Below are 20,915 nucleotides of genomic sequence, written 5' to 3'. Positions count from 1 at the left end.
TGAAAGCCCCGCGAATCATACATTCTAATTAATATACAATGAAGAAATACTGCTACATTAGTTACACAAGGCATGCCGAATGATGAAGTAACAATATACATACTTCAAATTACAAATATCTGCATCAAATTGAAGCTTTTTTTTTTTTACAAGAGATAGTAAACTTTCTTGCAACTATTCAATATTTGTAAGAAATATGGTGAAACAGAAATATTAAAATAAGAAAAATCCACACATTTTTCAATTTTCACACACTTAGATTTACCTAATCCACTATCTCAAATAAACAAGTACGCCAATGGTAAGAGAAGAATAATCTTTGAACAGTTTTGCTCAAGGTATAAACATCTGCTGACCAAAGAGGAAACATGTTTAGTCGTTTTCATCTCACATATAGCATATGAAATAGCGTTACAAGTTTGGAACACAAATTGACATTAAGATAGATGGTTGACAATAATGCTAGCTACAAAACGACGAAATATGAGAAGAAAATAAAAACCATGCCGGGGTTTGTTGGGTAGTAATAAAAATTAAAAAAAGGAGAATATACAAAAAGGTGCAAAAATCAAAGTGTAAAGCAAGAAGTTGGCTGGCGCAGCACGCAAGGCTATGGCCATGGCTATGGCATGGCTGCTTCTGAAATCATGTTTACCTGTTCCGGTGGAGGATTTTGCCCTGGTCTGGGAGAAGAAGTGCTCGAAGTGGCTGCAGCGGGCTTGGATGGCCTCTGCTGCTTTGCCAAAGGGGAACAAGAAAATTAGTTAGGTTCACAGTAAAGATGCAGTAAAAGAATGTACAGACTCAAAGATGTTTAGGAGCTTGGGGGGATGCATTTTACGAAGGTTCCAATTCAGTCTGGTTGGAAAATGCATAATTATATCATTTCATCATAAGATTCCAAATTTGTATCAACGTGATTTTGCGTAGGCGCATCAAAGATAAAAATTAGATTTGTGTTTGTAACACACCTTGAATTCCCAAAGGGATTACAACATCACAGTATAACTGTGTACCTTGCATTTTTCGTTCGCACTGCAAGCTATCATTAGTTTGAACTTATAAATTGATATTGGGATATGGATACTCATTGCCGAATAGATCGATCAAAATAGTAAAGGTCGATTATTCACTAACAAAATTTTTTAATTCAAATAGTATCTGATTGATCGATTTGGCTCAGAATTATCCTGTAGATCCATCACGTGTATCAATGAGTTCAAAACATACCATTAATTCCTTGGGATTAACAAATTCCAGTGCATGCCTTTTTATCGCATGAAATGCTGCATTGGGTGCATAACCAGGATGATGAGGAGTTGCAGGTGTTGATGTGGAGATTTCAGTCTTGCCAGTAACGGTCAGCTGTTTTCTTCTTAGTGCCATGGTCTGTTTAGATGGATTAAAATCGACGTGATAAAGAGGATATTCTATCCATATAGTTATGCGTACTTCAATTAAAGCTAGTGAAGAATTGCTCTTACCTCTGAGTTACAATGTCTATCATAGAGATGAGTCATCAGTGAAAATCTGCGCCTCTTCAGTCCATCGCAGCTTGCCCACAAGCACACAATCTCTTCACCGCCAATGGGACAATGAACTTCACACACGTGAAGGTAGACCTCGTGGGCCGTTTTGAATTGCCTGATCAGACAAATCGATAAATTTTGTCAAGATTAATTTGGAAAACCAACACAAATGGCTTTTTGAGGAAATTCTTGAAGCAAGAGATAAATAAAATTGCTAGCAATAGATTAATAACTACCTTAAACAACCACGCCATTCGCACAAAAAAGCATTGGGATCTATTTTGATGGTGATGGTCTTGGTCTCGGTCTGCTGTTGACTTGTCGAAGGTCTGGAATCAATTTCTGTCGATGTTGAGGAACTCGTAGTCTTGGTTATCTTCAGAGGCTGCTTCACGGCAGGCCCATGGGTCGCGGCAGCCTGGTGTGGTGTTGTAGGCCTGGTTGGTGGAGGAGTGGAAGCAGGTGTAGGAGTAACTACTCTTGATGGAACACTAGTTGTAACAGATCCTTGCTGAGTCATTGCAGGTATCGTGACGGTAACTCCGCTTGTGTTTGATTGGGCAACAGAACTATTTACTATAATGGAAGCCTGGGGAATTGTTGACGAGGTCGGTACCAAAGGTGGGGGAACATTGCTCAGGGCTGAACTTTGAAGGATAGGTCTTGGAACTTGCGTTACAACAACTTGCTGTCCTTGAGGTGTTACTGCTACCATTTTCTGGGAACTGGGTTGTGCCGTTGATTGGGGTTGCAAAATAATTATAGTTTTTGCGCCAGTTCCTTGCTGCTGTGTTGTTTGAGCCACTAGGACCGTTTGAGCCTGACCTTGTACCAGTGCGGTCTGAGATTGAGCCAAAACATAGTTCTGCCCTGGGACACCACCGGAAACCACGTACTGTAACTGACCTCCCGCACTTTGTTGTAATAAAACTTGGGGTTGTTGTGGTTGTCTGCCTTTCACCGAAGTCGGAATGATAACCTGATTATTTGATTGAATTGCTTGTTGAACGACTATTTGTCTTGGCGCTGTAACGATGAGTTGTTGTTGGTGGTGCGGTTGATGGTGATGATGATGTTGTTGCGTTTGTGTTTGTTGCTGTTGGTGCTGTATCGGATGTTGCGGTTCAACTTGATTTAAGAATAATTGCGGTTCCTCTTTCAAAATCGGTTCTTCTTTGACTATTGTTGTTTGATCGTCCAAATCAGTTTCGTCTTCGATGCAATCTGCCGCTAATGCCGCGTAAAGGTTTGCTGCTGTAGATGAAACCGTAGCCTTCTCACTATCTTTATCATCGTCTTGTTCTTCAGATTTTAAACTTGATACAGTCGATTCAGCAGTGGTTGAATCGACAGTAGGATCTGGAGATCTTGTGCCATTCGAATACTTGGGTTTTTTGGATTCAACTTCATCAGGTTCACTGGCAGACCGTTTTATACCCCTTGGAGCTTCGCTGAGCGTTTCTTCAGAGCCTTCAGACTGGATGATATTATTCTCATCTAGTTCAGACTTTATTTTCATATCTGTTGGAGATTCTTTCAATACTTTTTCAATGTGATTTTCGACAAGATCCATTCCTTTCTCATTTATAGAATTTTTCCCTAAAACGCCGTTCATTATAGGTTCTTTATCAACTCTTCTTTCCAACAGATCTGCCAGCATCATACTCTGGAGCGGTTTGTCCTTAGAGCTGACACTAGACGAGTCTTTGGAAGATCCATCATCTTGAACATCGATATCCAAGTTACTTGGCCCACCATTCAGTAAAATTCCTTCGAAACTAGTGAATGAATTTTCTTCTTCAGCCCCAACACCCGAACAATCCCTACTTCCTCCAATACCACTACTAGAAGCTAACGAATTATTTGTTGAGTCCGAATCTTCAGCCAATGGTGTACAGACGGTTCGATGATTCGTTTTGTTGCCTGCACTGAGAGGAACCAATGGTGGTGGTCGACAGACTTTGATTGTTGAGCATGTGTGATTTTCCGTTGGATTCGAAATCACTGTAGTTGAAGTGACAGTTTGATTCACATTTTCTATGTCATTGACTTCAGTCTAAAATGAAAAATCGCACAATCCATTAAACTCAAAGACAAAAGTTAAGTAAGCTAGTCAAAGATAAGACTTAGTACAGACTTGAATAAATTTGTTTCTCCAGGGTACACGTGAACATACCTTGTCACAATTGTTGGGTACAATGACTTTGGCTCCATTGACCCTCTGGAATTTTTTTGCAAGGGTAACAGCGATCGCAGGCTTTTGTTTAGTGTTGCACAATATCTTAGGGGACGTTACTGCTGGAGTAGCTGCAGGGGCTGCAGGCTGGATAACTCCTGTCAATTGTGCCTGTAGTAGCCTCTGTTGTTGTTGGCGCTGTGCAACCTACATCACCAATACATTAGTAAATATGGAGAACCACTGAAAAGCACAGACTCTCGCAATTTTCCTCATCATTTGGATCATTTAGAGAAACACTACCATACATGATAAATAGTCGCATATTTCATAGAGTTAATATCTACTACAAGAAAATTTTTTATTTCATTTCCCTCTTGTGTTTCTGTTTAGTTGTGAAAAATATGAAAAAAAAGAAAAAACAAAAACATCGGAAACTTCACGTGTGCATGCTGTGATTAGTATCTATCACTCTGTCATCAGTGCCTGTATCATATTCATAATAAATGTCACTTTGTTAAACAATGAATGGTTAATTTTTTACGTTTTGTTTCCAAATGAAAGGAATGAGGTGTGGGAATACGTGGTGGATGGATCAGTTCTCAAACAAGAATAAATACAATAAAAAACAAGTAACTAAAAAGACATTCAAAATAATGCACAACACTACGTAATAAGCCCAACTACAAAAAGAAAAATAACACAAAATAAAGTACTCAAACATAAGATGATAAATAATAATCCTTCATCTGCGTTATAAGACAGTATGGTGATTGAACAAACAAAATATTCAGAGAAAACATAAATCACACCAAAATTTTATGCTTGCCATTTTGATAATCTGAGAAACCAAAAAAAGTGGTAACGTTCAAATAACCATAGTTCAACCATTGTCACAGAAGTAAAGTGATAATTTGTAGAATTGTCAACTTGTTCAAGAAATCTGGTGGGGGTCATTTTCAAATTCTTAGTGTGTTCGATATTCGAAAAACTAACTGCATCTATTACTGTATCTAACGTGTCCTGGTCCCATTATTTAAATCCTGCATTATTTGCTATAACTGAGACTTAATATCTTAAATATGGTAACAAAGAAAATAATAACTTGTATTAATGTGTAAGTGAAAGACGAAAATACTTTTTGAATTCAGGTATTTTTCAGTAGCTGCTGGATGAATTTGAACGCGCAGTGAGATGAAAAAATACAATAGGCTAACTTCCTTGTTATTGTACAACAACAATACCTGGTTGCTGGTTATTAGCTGGTTGGCACTGATGCTGGATGCGATGCTAGCGGTAGTGTTTATTACGCAGGCAGAAGGGGCGGACACACAACTGGCAGCGGCGCTGGGCATGCAGTCGCCGCTGATCGTTACCTTTGTAGCCAAGAGGCTTTTAATTATTGAACTTGAAGTTGCACTGCTTCGAGGATCATCCTTTGTTGCTACTTGAACTGGGGATTGCTGATGTTGTTGCGATTGGGAACCACTGGCCAGTAGGGCTTGACTCAGGTGGGGGTGCGACACTGACACCTGATCCACACCAATCACAAACAATGCTCAACAATTCTAGCAATTACGGGTACACGGTATGCTACTTTAAAATTCTACATGTAAATTTAAAGTATTTTTTCAGGGAGGCTACTACTTGAAATGGAATTAAATCAATTCAAGGATTATTTGACATTTTAAGAATAAAGTATCACGATGTATTTACAGCATGGATTTTATGAAAAAGCGGTATTAGTGTGATTCGATATTTCCACGGTTTGAAGAATCAAATTTTGGTCATGATGTTAGAACTATTTTTATGGTTGTTATTCTTTCATGAGGTGTTTGAAAAACGATCGACAAAAGCTCAAATGATTGTGGATAAGCATATTGGTAGACGAACTTTGGAGACAACACAAAATGGAACATGATGACCCTAAAAAACATTTACAGCAACCCAACACCCATAGTTCTACAGTAGTTGGAGCACTAAGTTCCATTTAACATAGAAAATAAGTCTTTCTAACATGTTTGATTTTTTTGGAATGGTACTGAAAACACGGGAGGTTTTCTACGTTAGCTATTTACAAATACCAAGAACATATTCATTTCTCAAATTACTATAGTCCGTTCTCTGGCACCTAAGGAAACAGACAGATATACTAATTCTAAGGGAAAAAATACGTGGATTCGATCATGACAAATTCGCGGTAATACTATAAAATCGGTAAAAGTTGCTGAATCTTGTGAGATATTAAAATTTTGATCTGATTTATCTAGCAAAGAATTCTCTAGAAGATATGTACTTAGCAGTTAAGAAGTTCTTCGAATCAGAATATGAATAACTGATATATCATATGAAATTACAGTAGACGAGAACCGAGGATACGAATGAGATATAGAGAGCTAGGACTAGGACCCACCTGACTTTTGGAGTCAACCTTGGTGACTGGATTCTGGGGTTGATTGGGGGTCGTAGAGGGTGGTTTTGGTGGGGCAGACAACTGCGCTTTGAGGATAGGAGACGCAGGGGCTGGGGTTCTCTGTGCACTGGTTATGGAATTTTCTAGGGCCGAGCTATCGGGAGAGGGGCTTATGGTCTTGAGTGTTCGCTGTTGTGTGGGAAGCACCTTTACTGGAGTTGTGTTGATCGCTGGGATGGGATGAATCATATTACTTGCAGCTAACGTTTGGCTCGGATAAGACACCGTCACTGGCACGGAGCGAATCCGGATGCCTTCATAGTACTGGGTTCCAGTTGTTTCTCCTTTAATTGGATTTGGTCCAACGCTTCCACCAAATACGGATCTGGATTCGAATAATTAATTATTACGTCATCCAAGTTAATAAGCTAGTATTGGTTGTCATCTAATAAATGTGTTTTTTTTCATTTCAAACGTGGTGACTATTCTTACCTGACACATCTGGGGAAATGGAGGGGCGCGATTACACCTCGCCTTCCAATTTTGGTGCAGCACCCAAGGTATTTTTTATAAAGTTCCTCCTGCTCAATTTTTATACCAGGTGAAGGTTCAAAGGTAGCCTTCAACCAACTAAGAGCAAACTGCTCATTTTCTTGGATAATTTGCTGATGAGCATGCTGCTGTTGTAACGTATTCGAGGCTTCTATAGCTTCTATGGAAAGGAAAATCAAAAAAATTTGATCAAACATTAGCCAATCGACAAATTTTGAAAGAATAAGAAAGATCCTGACATTTTATTCCAGGAGTATAACCATCTTCTTGGGACTAAATAGGCAGTGAGAAATGGTCGAGAGCCCTATATAATAAAATGTCTCAGCAACCAAATAATTAATAACAGTCATCGAATGTCTGCGACTTCCGAGAAAGTGCAAAGGATGAAATAAGAATTGAAATAATGAGACAGAGATCGCTTACTATGCGCTGTTTGTTTGCTGACAACGCTAGCTGGAGTAGTAGGCCTTGATGGAACTGGACTAACAGGGGCAGTTGTGGCAGTAATTGTAGCTGGCGTAGCTGGTACCGACGAAGCAACGACCTGTGCAGGTGCCACAGGTGTAACAGCATTATTCTGTCCACCAACTGTCGTAGGGACCGTTACAGTTGATACCGTTTCTACAACTCTCATCAAGATGCAAGCTTTTGGCCCATAGCTTTGCGCCTCCACCGTAACGAGAGCAACAAGTGTGTCTATAGCCCCGCGGACCCGCGCGACGCTCGTACATGGCCGTTCACCCAAAGATGTCAGAGCATAGAGACACTCCAACGTATAGACGAGCAATGCGATGTCACTCAGGGCCAAGAACCTTAAGAAACACAACGTGAATGAAGCGAAATGTCAAACCACTAGTACACGAGGTGCTGCTTAGGAATTATACCTGCAGATGATTTCATAAGCGCTATCGTCCAGGCCTAGGGTGACGATTTCTTCGTTGCTATCTTGTTGACTGATTTTATTGAGCACCTCCAGGCAGGATATTACAATAAATCTATCGGTTGAGTCAATGCCCCGTGATACACAGGAAAGCATGACGTTAGTTATTTTCTGACCAGCTTCTTTGAGGAGAATCTCATTTGCCACGTTTCCTAGCATGTCGAACCCAAGTTGATGCAAATTGTTCCACCTGGCTCGAACGCACAGTAAGACAAATCTCAAGAAACATCTATTTCTTCCTAAAATCAATACGTTCTCGGGCGTGAAGCTCAAGTTTCTCAAAATTGATGCTATCTGAAGTACACGCTGGCCATACGGGTCCTGCGTTCCTAATGTTCGACCCACACAAAACAAGTCTTTGTCTTCCTCGTCGAACTTGATAGAATTCTGATTCTGATCCAGAAAACTTTCAATCCCTTCTCTTTGGGGTGTCGCGGTGTCCAGCCGCGAGCATTCCGTTGTTATCTGTAAATCCGAATTAAATTAAGAAATTCTGTAAAATATCAGCAACTAGTGACCCTGACAATATTGCAAATATCAAGATAAAGTACCTCTTCTACTTCCATCGGCGTAACATTTTCTTCGTTTTCCGCCTGTATTATTTTGTTTTGTTTTTCTCTTTCCAGTATTTTCCGTCTAGAGAATGTGTTTGGGGTAGTAGTGACCTTCTTTATGAAGTCCCTCTCATCTGTAAGGTCTAGGGCATCCTGCCCGTCGATTACATCCGACCAAAAAGAGTTGATGGAGTAATTTCTGACTCGCGAGTAGACCTCAATAAAGAGCTGCCTAGTACCGGGGGAGTCGAAGACCCCGGCATGTGCCAAAAGTATATTAACAAGTCGTGGATACTTGTCAAGACGTAACGAGTGTTTTCCCTCGTTTGATAACAACGTGCAAACATTTATCGCAAAGTCTTGTTCGTTGGGCAGTGGAGAGAGTAGCGAAAGGGCGAGTTTGTCGTAATTAGACGGCTTGTACAAATCCGAGGAGAGACCATTGTAGTCCCGGAGAGATTCTGAAACACAGAAATATTTCATTTTACTACATATCCGTGAACAGAATAGTCTCAAATTAAAAACCGCGTATTCGTTTTATCGTATCGTCATCGCTGTTGCTCGAAGAGGATCTTCACACCGAAACCAAACGCGCAATTGAACTGAAAAAAGCAGCTGGCATTGGGATATGGACCACGAGTATTTCGTCTCAACTCGGGTCAAGGTGGAAACGCATCGTCGTGTAAGTCACACAAACGTGGAGCACACTGAACTCAAGTATCGAAGTCCTCATCGCGATGAGAGTGCACCTCTCATCTGTTGGTTCACCGTACAGAGGGAACGACCGTTTATCTCTCTGTCTATGAGACGCTCTTGAATTACCAGGAGCACAAGAAATATCGATATCGGTATCGGTAGCACCACGAGGAGGAGCACCAGCAACACCGTGGTATGTACGTAGTCGTCGAACGTGCGCGTCCCCCGCGCGCCCGACCCACGCGTTCAAAGTAGGTTGTCCTCGGTCAGGGTCAGACTTCTACGAATCGCTACGGAGGGGCGCGTAGCGCGGGCTGGCTTCGCTGACAAGTGCAGTCCGAGTCCGAGACTCGAGCGACTACGAGGACCGAAACTTCTTGTCTGTCTCTTGCGGGAGACACGCGGCGACGCACGTCCCTAACCGCACGTGGTGCCCAGAGTAATCCCGTCCACCATGCGACTGCAGCGGAATGCGATCTTCCGTCCGATTTCTATAGATACATGCCCCCCGTTCGGCGATTTAGCCCTACCGAGCACGTGTAGGGTGCATTGCGCCTTCAAGACCTGTTCGGAATGACCGCATTTATCTCGCTTCTGACATTACGTTAGAGATTCATACTTTGGTTTAGCTAGCTCTGCACACGAGAATCGACATAAAAAGGTAATTCAACAATTGCGAGGATAAAGAGTCAACCATCAATCAGCATTGGAACGATCTAATAAAGACCGAGAATGGAGACGTGTTATAAAAATAACATAAGCGAGAAGACATATGGCGCACGGTAGGGGTTTCTCTTAACGGTCGAAAGAAGCCAACATACTAATTGCCACATTTCATCGTTTAGAAACCCAAGAGTCGGATTTACGTTACGATACTGATGCTGTACGAGAATTGCCTTTTACATATGGATCTATTCGATCAATTTCAATGGCAACAATCTGTGCACGCGCTTTAGAAAATCGACAGAAAGATTCCTTCTTCTGGATACCCATGCTGCAGCAGCAACAGTGCAGTAATGATAGCCGAATATTCCAGTACGTATGTGTGATCGTAACTACACATCTGAAACGCATACATGAGTAGGTATATCGATATGACTTATACGGTACACCGCTGATTCCGAGTCCCCCGCCTAAAAAGTAATAAAAATTCGTAGTAGCTTGTAGAATCGTACGAGGAACTTATGATCGTCGGATGTATCTTTACAAATAATCGGTGTGGGCAGAGCACCGCTGAACGGTATAGCAAATCAGTCTCTCAGGCAGCGGCGGGTGTAACGTATTGATGTATTGACGTTCGATAACGGGGCGTAGCGTCGATGATCAACCGTTATACTTGCGTTTTATACTCGTGCGAGCGATACGGCTAGGGACATACTGATTGATCGTTCTTATCTACGATGAAATGCAGAGTCAAAAAAACTCGCGGTGCCTGGCGTAGTTATCATTTATAGGTGACCACGGTGCGTGATGCACACGTACGCAACAGCCTCCTCGCATATGCGTGCTTCTCACAAACAACGCCCCTCCCTTTGTATACCCCTGCGTGCATCGGTTAATCCAGCATCGTGCGGATTATTATAATTAATCTATCATTCGCGTATCTATCCTACGTAACTGAGTGGGTCTCCCTCGGCTGCTAACCAGCATCGCACAACGACTCGAACGCGTTCCAGTATTCGCGCGGGCGGGTGGAGATTCCCCAGGCCGGCTGCTAGCATCCCTGCTGCAAAACGTGTATTGATTGCGGGGACTCCCCGGCACGTCGGCAGCAGTGTCCCCTTGGAACGACCGGGAAATCTGCACCGTAAAAACCTCATACCGACCAACCGAACTGGCCTTTATTGACGATTTTCTCGTGTAATCGGTAAGGCCGACCGACCGATGCACCTCAATGACCTGAGATATAAGAGGTGTCGGATATTAGTAAATTATTCATTCAGGCATAGATATTTTCGTACGTGGTGCTCGATCAAAGTGTGTGAAATAATAGCAGCGCATCTGGTTCTAACGCAACGCGATATCAGACATCAACGATATCTATGTAGGTAGCTACTAATCTATGTTAATTGTTGTTCTGCATTAAAATGAGGGAAACGAAAATGTGAGAATCGTAGCCAACGTATCCGCACTACCGTGTAATTGAAAATGAAATAAAAATACTTATGTATACATTCAATAACTTCGACCCCTTCCCTTTCTTTATTATATTTTAATTTGGTGTTTCTTTTCGTTCGTTCCTTCTTTCTCTCCGGTCGGTCTCCCTCCTCCGACGAGCGAGTGGTAACATTTGCGCGATTTCCCGGGTGCCATGAGGCGGCACGTCGACCCTGGATCGGTCGGGGAGTATCCGAGGTCGGCCGAACGCCCGGGAGCATCAAGTTGAACAACTTCAGCGAGAGCTGGTGAACATCGGGTACGTCTTGCCACGCATGCGTTCCGAATATAGACCGAGCTTCGCGCACAGACGTAGAGGTCTGATACGAGTATGTCTGTATTTTATAAGGTATAGGTGAACCCGCACACAAACATACGTATTCAGATGTGTAAAGGCATACAAATTTACACGTATGCTTCTGATAAAGGCGCACACGGGTGCTCGCATACAGGCGTATCACAACATAATTATACGGGTGCCGAGTTTTATATGTCCCATGACTTTCACCCGTTAGGTGCTGCTGCTGCTGCTGCATATTGTGCCATCAAACCGCTGTCGTTACCGCTGATGCTGATGTCGTCGATGTGCGTTACATGGACATAAAAGAACTTTAAACTGTACTGATGAAAAGAAAAGAAAATTTTGTCAAAAAATCTTCATCAGAGATTTGTCACATTATTTTCATTATCTTCGTACCGCGGTATTTTTTGTTTTTTTTTTTTGCTTCTTCTTTCCCCGATGAACTAGAATGTACAACGAACAATGGTTTAATTATTATTAAGGCGACGCGCGGTATGTAAATATACTTTTATACGTGAAGCTGTTAAACGCGCTTCGATAAGCCGCACATGGAAGATATTGTACGTATACTACTGTCGTAACGTTAATAACGTCTATATTTTATACATTCTATTTGTTATCGCGCGTGAGCTGAGATTAAACGGATCTCAGAGTGTTACGATATTTTACTCTTACATGCGAATCTTTGCATTAATTGAATGAACCGATAAAGAGAAGGAAAAACATTATTAAGTCAGAATTTTTACAGATCATGACTAACGTTCCCTCGTTCGATTTCGACCAAATGTTACAGAACAATTACAATAAAAATTTCAACACTTGTTATAAATTTTTTAAAATTACCGAACACATCCGTCGATTTTTCTCAATAAAAAATATATCAATCACGCGTTTCGAATATCGATAATCATATTGCCCATTTATTGTATTCGCATATGCGCGTCGTAGTGCGAGAAAATGTGTTGCGCAACTAGTTCGAATCATTGGTTTTTTTTTTCTATTTTTTTTTTTTTTTTTAATGTAAACGTTGATTATTTATTACACAGACCGTTAATAATTGACATTATACAACCATGTGTGGCACGTACTGCGTGGCGTGGAGTAAACGTGCGTCGTTATAACGATTGAACGTCTAATCACGTTGTCAATGAGTGATTACGTGGTAAAAATAAATAATATAAGTATATATTCTTATATATATATATACATACAAATGTGACAAAATATGAAAATAAATAAAGCATGTTCATTGCGCGATTCTAAAATCGCGTTTGGCAAGTTGAACTTTACCGCTGGGCACCGGTGCTGCAGTATACGTACGTTATGAAAGAGCAGCAGCAACAGCAGCAGCTCTTTACTACAGAGGCGGGTGTGGTTGGCGTATAAAAGATGTATTAATAGAGTTTTATTCGATATTTTGCGTGCCCGCCGCCTTCTTCCCACTTCCCGTCATACCCGATTTACGATACAGGTATAGAAACAGAGAAATTCTTCACCTACTCCCAGCGGGTTTTCGACTGACGTACACACGCGTGAGAAGATACACCCGCCTTACCACGTGTCTCATTCTGAGAAGATAGAATCTCGAATGTTATTACAATGTAATTATAATTACCGGCAACGTTATGCTGATGGTGATTGTAGGTCAAAGGTACGGAATGTAGCGCTCTAGCCGACCACTTCCGGTGCCTTGAATCCTCATCCTCATCGTCCGCTTGTTGCCCATCTTCGCCGAGAAAGTGGACTTTTTCATACCTGTCGAGGTACCTGAGAAATAAAATATATAATCGTTGAAAGATTACTGAAAAATAATCCAGCGGATGCGACGATGCGAAGAAAAACGGTCAATTCGGAAAAGTCGCGGAGTAAAATTCATCGCAAGACGACGTCGGGCTATCACGGTGTATAAATGGGTCCGGTTATCTGAATAAATGTTTCTCAACCGAACGGAAGCTGAACGTGATTCTAAGAGTGCGATGATAAGAAAAAAGCCACACGCTGATAATCCATTCAAGTATACGTCGAGAATACCAGAATCTTCAAGAAGCGCGAATGTGTACCCATTCATGGAGCCGAATAAGCTGCACCTGCAGCATCGGCGAATGGGGGGGGCGATTCAGCGGTGCGATTGAAAGAAGCTATAACCGCAGACCTTGTAGAGGCAGATATAGATGAATCCATAAGTATACATTCTACGTACAAAGTAATATTATAATAGTAGTGGTTGTCTATGTATTCTAGTAAATATCGTACTCCGCAGGTTCCGGGCGACACGCGGACCCCGCGAATACGTCGTACGCGATGACGGCGTGGGTCATGAATGGGAAAGGAGAAGAGGAGCTTGGGAATCGAGGACCAGCCGAGGAAGAGTAAGAGAATCAAGAATGGAAGGGGAGGGAAAATAGAGGGGAGGTATATGAAGAGAAGGGGAAAATCGAGTGGTGCGACACGTGCCACCAAGCAGAAGCAAAACGGCGTCGCGACGACGTCGTCGTCGCTCGCTTTTCCGGAGACTCCACTCGATCGTACCTGTAGGAATCGGATTCCGGGGACGTGATTGTCGATGAAATTTTTCAGGAGAAATTACAATGCGCGTAACTATTATCATCTTCCGATCGACCAACTCACCTAAGGTATATTTGTTTTAATCCTACTCCGCTGTTGACGCATCCGGTGGGCAAGTGAAATTGCTCGCAGAGGGACGTCCATTCGTTTCTTGCGTTTACCTGCAATAGAATAAAAATCTCTATAGTATCGCATGTACGATTCATCGTCGAAATCGTCGTTGTTTTGATGAGAGAAATTTAGGTACGATATATATATATAGTTCTTTCAACTTTGGATGGCGGTTTAGCGTACACACAGTATAATGAAAATACATGTACCATATATTTTTAGCCAGCCTTTTGGTGCGGACGTAATTTACACGCGCCTGGGCGCAACGTCGTGCAACTTTTACGACCGTTTTTTTACGCATAGTGTACACGAGTAGGTATATCGTTGCACGGTAATATTTCACGTCTTTCGCACAGAGTCAGTTTCTCCTTTGAAATGAATAGGCGTGCACGCAGATAGCAATTTTCACGACGACGCACGATGAGAAACACGCGATACTTTTTCACTGCGATATTCAGAGCCCATATAGATTCATGTTGTACGGGGTGCGGATCGCTTTACCAGCATATTTTTCCACAGGGATAAAAGATAATGGCGGTCTATCTTGGAAACCAGGAGAGTCTCCGGTTCTTTGGGGTGCGCCATACGATATGGGAGACGAACAGAGACGATGAAGAACTAGTGTATTTTATATTACATAGACGTGAAAAGATGTAAAGGTCGCAGGCTAAAAACGATGCACTATGAGACTGGGTCAGTGCTCTCTGGATCTTCGCCCAAGTCGAGGATCTATTAATGGCTAATTCTAGCGTCCAACGGGTGTATACCTCTTAGAAAATTCCCGCGCAGATTTCCCGTGTAACGGATCATCACTCATTCCTACTGGCTCGCTAAAATTCCGTCTTCAAAATTATCCTCGATCAGCCGAAGAGAAAAAAAAAAATAATAACCGAAGCACGTTCTCCTTATCAGATTCAGGAACTTCGATGATGCGTCGCGGCGTCACTTCGTTTCGTAGAGTCGTTGGCGGTGCTGACCTATCCCAATAACTTGTATACGTCGTATCTTGGACCACGTGACCACCCCACTGACGTTATACTACTTTCTCGTAGCGTCGTTGCGTACCGTCAAATGAAAGGCAGACGCGGTCAAGCCCTCGCCGATATCAGACTGAATAACGAACTGACCAAGGACGTTCGGTCATCGCCGACTCCGCGGTGCCGGCTGTTGATGCACCGGCAGTAGACGGCGCGACGCTGCAAAGATCGGGGGAACCGCGTCGCAGCGAGAACTAGACGACTTCTCGGGGGTCCTCGTGACTAGGAGCAAGATCGTCAGGAAAATCACACCCCGTGGATCGGGAAGTTGCAGAGCCATTATCGACGATCGGATAGATGGAAAAATCGATCTGACAGAGACGTACCGAGGGATCGGCGTTCGATTTTTGGATAAAGGAGATCGGATGCAGGAGATGAACAATTGTAAACGATGATCAACGAGTACAGTTTCCCGGCTACGGAGACGAGATTTTTTTTTTTTTTCGGGGGCAAGCGTGCGCTGCGGGTCGAGGTGCCCGCGAGAGAGGAGCTTCATTTTCATTCGGTCCGCTCTCGTAGACGGTCGGCCGTCTACGAACGCACCGCGCACACGGACGGGATATCCTCTCCTCGTTCTCTCTCTCCCTTTTTCTCTCTTTCTATAAGTTCTCTCCTCTCTCACTTCTCCACGACACGTCGACGACGACGACGACGACGACGCTGCTCGTGCTTCGTTCGTACGCCAATCGCGAGCACGTGTTCGACCGATGACGTCACCTGTAACGTCACGGGAAGTTTGAAAAACCGCGTGGCGCGCCGCTAAGCGCCTCGTCAATTACTTTACCCGGCCGATCGCAACGCGAGGTCATTCTCATTCGCTCTCACTTCGGATCTCAACTCTTTCGCGCCTCGTTCAACCCTCCATCCATGTAATCTCTTGACCCCCATCTTCCTCCGGTAGAAGTTAGCGACGTCGAACGATTCCATTTTTCGATCGTTTGAAGAAAATATCGGCAAGGGTTGAAAACCGGCTGGTCATTCCTCGTGAATTTCTCGTCCAATCGGGGCATGTGATGGATTTCAACGCACGTACGTCGTTCGAAAAGATCTACGTAGAAACGTGCGTTTCCCAGGCGTTGCAGATTTCACCCTGGGGGTGCGTTTTTGGAATACAAGAAACTTGGCTGACCATGTAACCACTGTTTTGTTCTACCAGAGGCGACGGTTTCCAAGATCTGATAACTAGGCTGCACTTTAACCGGGGGTTGGTATAGCGCAGGGACCGGATCTTCTTGCTCATCTCTGGTCCACAAGGCGTCCAATGTCGTTCCGACAATGAGACGCGACTGTTACCGATCTCGTGAAGTTTCTTACGTTAAGGAGATCGATTTTTCCCTATCGATGCGATCGGCGATGCGAAAATCAAAGAGATACTTCGAAGGTCGACGCGTCGAACGTTTGCGTGGTGGCGTTACAGTGGCCCTGCTGTACCCCGTAGCCGTAGCGTATACGTCTAAACGTACAACTCGCCCGTTCGGAGGAGAGCCCCGCGAGCACGTGGGTTCGCAGGCCCAGAGCGCGACTGACAGTTCTCGCAGTCAGCTGATCGGTCGTCGGTCGGTCGGTCGGTCGGTCGTTCGTTCGGTGGAGGAGAAGAGGGAGGAACGAGGGGGGAGAAGGGAGATGAGGAGGGTGGGGAAGTTGGCAGCGCGCAGTCTGGCGTCGAAGAGATCAGCTGATCGCGTCTGTGTCGTCGTCGCCTCGTGTCGTGTAATACTATGTGCGTATGGTGTGTGTACCTCACGGAGGCAATAGCAACGATAACGGCAACGATGACGAAGGTTCGGTCCGCGAGCCGGTGCGCCACTGATTCGTTTACCAATTTTCAGGGCGCTCCGGATCAGTTCGGAGAGCAGGGAGAAACGTTCGACGGATCGAGGGTGCGGAGATCGACGGGAGGTGTCGCGAAATTAAAATCGTCATCGGTCGAAACGTCGGCGTAAACGCGAACGACGAACTATGTCTCCGTCGACACCCCATTGTGCGTTGAGTAACGGCGCGCGTAACGCTGATACAAATTGTACGAGTAGAACGAGCGCGGATCGGATTTCCGTCGGATTAAGACGATCGTTTTACCGACGACGTTGGGATCGTGGTACGGCCAACTTGAATCTACGGTTGACGTCGTGTTTTTCAGCGTCGTCTTCGTGTCGGAAATCGAGGTGATTTCGATTCGATCCTGGCAAGGGACACTTCCGGAAGCAGCGTTCTGCGCCGGAGTGACCGATGGAATGAAATGTATAACTACTGTTGGCACGCTAGGAGATACCTGTTGGAATGATACGTCGAATCGCTGGTTTTCTATCAGTTCACGATGGAATATCTGAAATGTTTATTTGGCGAAATAGGGCGCACTAGTGTTCGAGATCAACGAATACCGATTCACCCATTTCGCTGTGCAGTGGCCGTCGAAGTTCGATAATTTAGATTTCAGATTTCCATCGCTGTACAGCTTCAAGGTTGGCTGAACTCGATATCCCCTCCGATTGAAACCGGATGTTGGAATCGCAGAGCTCTCGACGTTCTTCCGATCGTCGAAGACTCGTCGTTTTGTTTGAAAATTCTCGTTTCAATAAAACTAGAATGCCTGATATCAAATCCCTAACTCGTAAAAAAATTTTCTTCCGCAATTCCACGGATTGATGAAATTGTATATAACGTAGATTGAAATACCAGCAGTGACCAGTCGTTACGTAAGAGATGAAAAGTATTAATTTTCCAGTAATTACCTCCCCCGGTGCATAAGACCGTAATAATCCCATACATCGAACGACTCGTTAATTTCCATCCTGTCAACCGTCGCTTGCTCGAAACGGATCACACCAATATAAATAGGTATACGTACACAGTTATGAGTACTTATACCTCTACACAGCCGTAATTGTATCGTGTAATTAAGGATTACTTTTTGTAATCAAACTGAATGTGGGGGAGCAATTCGAGCGGAAATCGATTCGCCACGGTCCTGTTTTTTAATACTTGTATATGGACGTGAGATATCGAATCACTGTACAAGGCACAACATTTTTTCAGAAATTTGAAAAAATTAAAATACAACATACCCAAGCAGGTGACAACTTTGAGAGCATCGAAATTTGACGCACGTGATATTTACCTACGATTTCTGCAGTCTGCATGTGCTATTTTTAAAATATTGACAAATGAATCGATATTCGAATTTCCGTCGTATGGCTCCCTGAATTAATTAATTATTTAATTAATTAATTGATGAGGACGAGGGAGGAGCGTAGCCACTATAAAAGAGATCATATATCTTAAGTATCGGTCATTTAGAAAGACTGGCATTGCACGCGGGCGTCCCATTTCATTTCATTCGTCGTCTAAATTTTTGTGCAGCAATTTTTTCTTAAATTACACGTTATTACATCTCATGTTTGGTTTGTCGATCTACGAATTTTTCTCATCGAGATATCTCAATTTTTCTGCTCCAAAAAGCGAAAAATTGGTGATAACTCGATCAATTTCACAGATAGATGATTTTGGCTTTCAGATTTGGATTTCTGAGCTGTTTGTACGTGAGATTACCCTTGAAAAGCCAAAAAAAAAATCGATTTTTGGGCCAAAAGTAAAGTAGCTTAGAAATTGATTGTATTACAGTTTTCTTGCGTATTTTTACCTCAGGAATCCGAATCTGAAAGAAAAATTGATCTATCTTTAAAAATAACCGAGTTATCGCCAATTTTCAGCTTTTTGGGGTCAAAAATAAAAAATTGATCTTTTAGTCTATTTTGATGTAATTTGAGCCCAGGAATCCGAATCCGAGAGAAAAATTGATCTATCTTCAAAAATGAGCGAGTTATCCTCATTTTTTCGCATTTTTTGGCATAAATTTGAAGATATCTCGAAGGGAAAAAATCGTAGCTCAATTTTCTCAACGGATTCGTGTTTCTGAGGTCAAAATACATAAGAAAAGTGCCATACGATCAATTTTAAAAAATAAAAATTTTTGGCCAAAATTTGAAAAAATCGTAAGGGGTACCCCTTGGAAAAATCTCAAATTTTGGCCAAAAATTTTTATTTTTAAAAATTGATCGTATGGCACTTTTCTTATGTATTTTGACCTCAGGAACACGAATCCGTTGAGAAAATTGAGCTACAAATTTTTCCCTTTAAGATATCCTCGATTTGTCACTTTTTTCATCGTCAAATTGGCGATAACTCGATAAATTTCATAGATAGATCAATTTGGCTATCAAGTACGGATTTCTAGGACCATAACATTTAAGAATATCATAGAAATTCCTAAAAAAAAATCGGATTTCGGTCCTAAATCTGAAAAAAATCTAAGGCGTTAGGCGTTTAAGCTTGGCGATTTTTTGGCCTAGCAATTTTTGGTTTAATTGAAAAGTGTTTATCACGAAAACAGGCCTTTCTTTAGTCGTATGGATCACCCCGACTAACAAAGAACGACTGAAACATACCCTGCACATCCTGCAAGATTGGCCTTCCTCTTCATACCGGAATGTACGTAGAATATTAATATTTAAGAAAACGAGACCAACGAGGACTCCCATGGGGAGAATATGGAGTCGAATGGTGTGCAGGGTTGCTGCAGGTATAACAGGTATAACACATGCGCGTATCTCGCAAAGAAACGAGAAGATATGATATACGTGTATAAGCACGTCAACGTAGCTGTACAGAGGGAGAATACTTTTTGACGAAACCTTGCCTAAACCAACTCTAATCAGGTATTCGAATTGAATTCGTCGTTGTTCGCGATAAGAATTTTACGCAGCCTCGTAACGAGTAATCATACTCAGTCTCTGGGTTATCTTTTGCAGTATTTTTTTTTTCGCAAATTTTTTTTACCGCTCTTTCGACGGCTACGTGCAGTGTAAGCGCGGATTCTTGAGGGTATCCGCGAAATAAAGGCGGCACGCGAATAGTGTGCGTATAGAAATGCCGCCGCGCGGTCGGACTTGCATCATGCAGCAGGCAGAAGTCGGGGGCAGCTGCAGCAACAGCAGCAACGCGACTCTCGACGATATTCTCAGTATATTCCAGCCTTGTTCGATACACGTCAACTCCCGCTCTACTCGTCTCTTTCTTTTCTCTTTATCCATCTCACTTGCTCTTGTACGTCGACCTGGCGGTTAACAGTGTTGCCAGATACAGGGCTCCCGAGTTCTACTCGAGGAGGAGGTTCTACTTTCCTTGTCTCTCGAGTTCCGAGACTCCGACTTTGGCTCTTGGCTTCTCTCCTTAAGCCGAATTGGTTCTCTCTACAGTTGGCCACAGACGGCTACAGAGCGTTAGTTTTCCCTCCTTTGCGATGTACTGCCGCCTCTACTCTTACTCTTCTCGGGTCTCAGATCAGCTCTTCTTTCTCTTTCGTTTCATCATTTTTTTTTTCTTTTTTCTTCTTCTTCTTCTTTTTATAACTAAGAGCTCGCGGAGGTCGCGAACGAACGTTAGTCAAACGCAAATCATCCCGTATAAAGACCGATGCAAATGGAGTTATAAACCAACCTAACGTAAAGAGCGACAGAGCAGTGTAATTTTCATCGATACCCACACACGAATGATATAAATTATCCTGTCGTTATCGCTACGTTTTTCCTGCCGCGCTGTTCGACATGTGGATGTAAATTGAAAGGGGGAGAAACACAGGAGGGTATCTCAAACTGTACGGTATGGGTGTGTAACTTATACTCGAGCAGAAGAAGATTGTACAGCTCGTAAGCAGTCGCAGCACGCGGCGCATTGATAATCACCGTCAGCTTTTTCTTTCCGTTATGTACACCATCCACGTACGTGTATATTAAGCGCGAAATGATCCGGTTCGCAGAATGATAAGGTGCTTATTCATACGTTTCCTTCAAATCTTCGAACAAGAGGTCATCGTTCATTTCCGTTTCGA

General features: G+C 42.9%; 1 protein-coding gene across 8 annotated transcripts in view; it reads right to left on the bottom strand.

Annotated features, from left to right (window-relative positions):
- The window catches only part of LOC105692918 (AT-rich interactive domain-containing protein 2), a 31,010-nt gene that overhangs the window by 2,719 nt on the left and 7,376 nt on the right, over positions 1 to 20,915 (bottom strand). The window contains exons 1-14 of one of the 8 annotated variants that reach the window (XM_012412478.3): positions 14,204 to 14,725; positions 13,947 to 14,044; positions 12,934 to 13,085; positions 8,162 to 8,625; positions 7,555 to 8,075; positions 7,094 to 7,482; positions 6,611 to 6,830; positions 6,119 to 6,503; positions 4,950 to 5,237; positions 3,706 to 3,912; positions 1,766 to 3,585; positions 1,485 to 1,644; positions 1,231 to 1,389; positions 656 to 733 (exon numbers count right to left, since the gene is read on the bottom strand). In XM_012412478.3, the coding sequence (XP_012267901.2) occupies positions 656 to 733; positions 1,231 to 1,389; positions 1,485 to 1,644; positions 1,766 to 3,585; positions 3,706 to 3,912; positions 4,950 to 5,237; positions 6,119 to 6,503; positions 6,611 to 6,830; positions 7,094 to 7,482; positions 7,555 to 8,075; positions 8,162 to 8,625; positions 12,934 to 13,085; positions 13,947 to 14,044; positions 14,204 to 14,206 (4,944 nt within the window). In that variant the 5' untranslated portion in view covers positions 14,207 to 14,725. Of the gene's footprint in view, positions 1 to 655; positions 734 to 1,230; positions 1,390 to 1,484; positions 1,645 to 1,765; positions 3,586 to 3,705; positions 3,913 to 4,949; positions 5,238 to 6,118; positions 6,504 to 6,610; positions 6,831 to 7,093; positions 7,483 to 7,554; positions 8,076 to 8,161; positions 8,626 to 12,933; positions 13,086 to 13,946; positions 14,045 to 14,203; positions 14,726 to 20,915 lie in introns of those variants that run through there. The other 7 variants (XM_012412475.3, XM_012412477.3, XM_012412479.3 and 4 more) reach the window with 7 other exon arrangements.

Source organism: Athalia rosae, chromosome 5, assembly GCF_917208135.1.
Source record: "Athalia rosae chromosome 5, iyAthRosa1.1, whole genome shotgun sequence".
Classification (NCBI taxonomy): Eukaryota; Metazoa; Arthropoda; class Insecta; order Hymenoptera; family Athaliidae; genus Athalia; species Athalia rosae.
The sequence above is the reverse complement of the archived record's forward strand: the minus strand, read 5'-3'. Positions and strand labels throughout refer to the sequence as shown.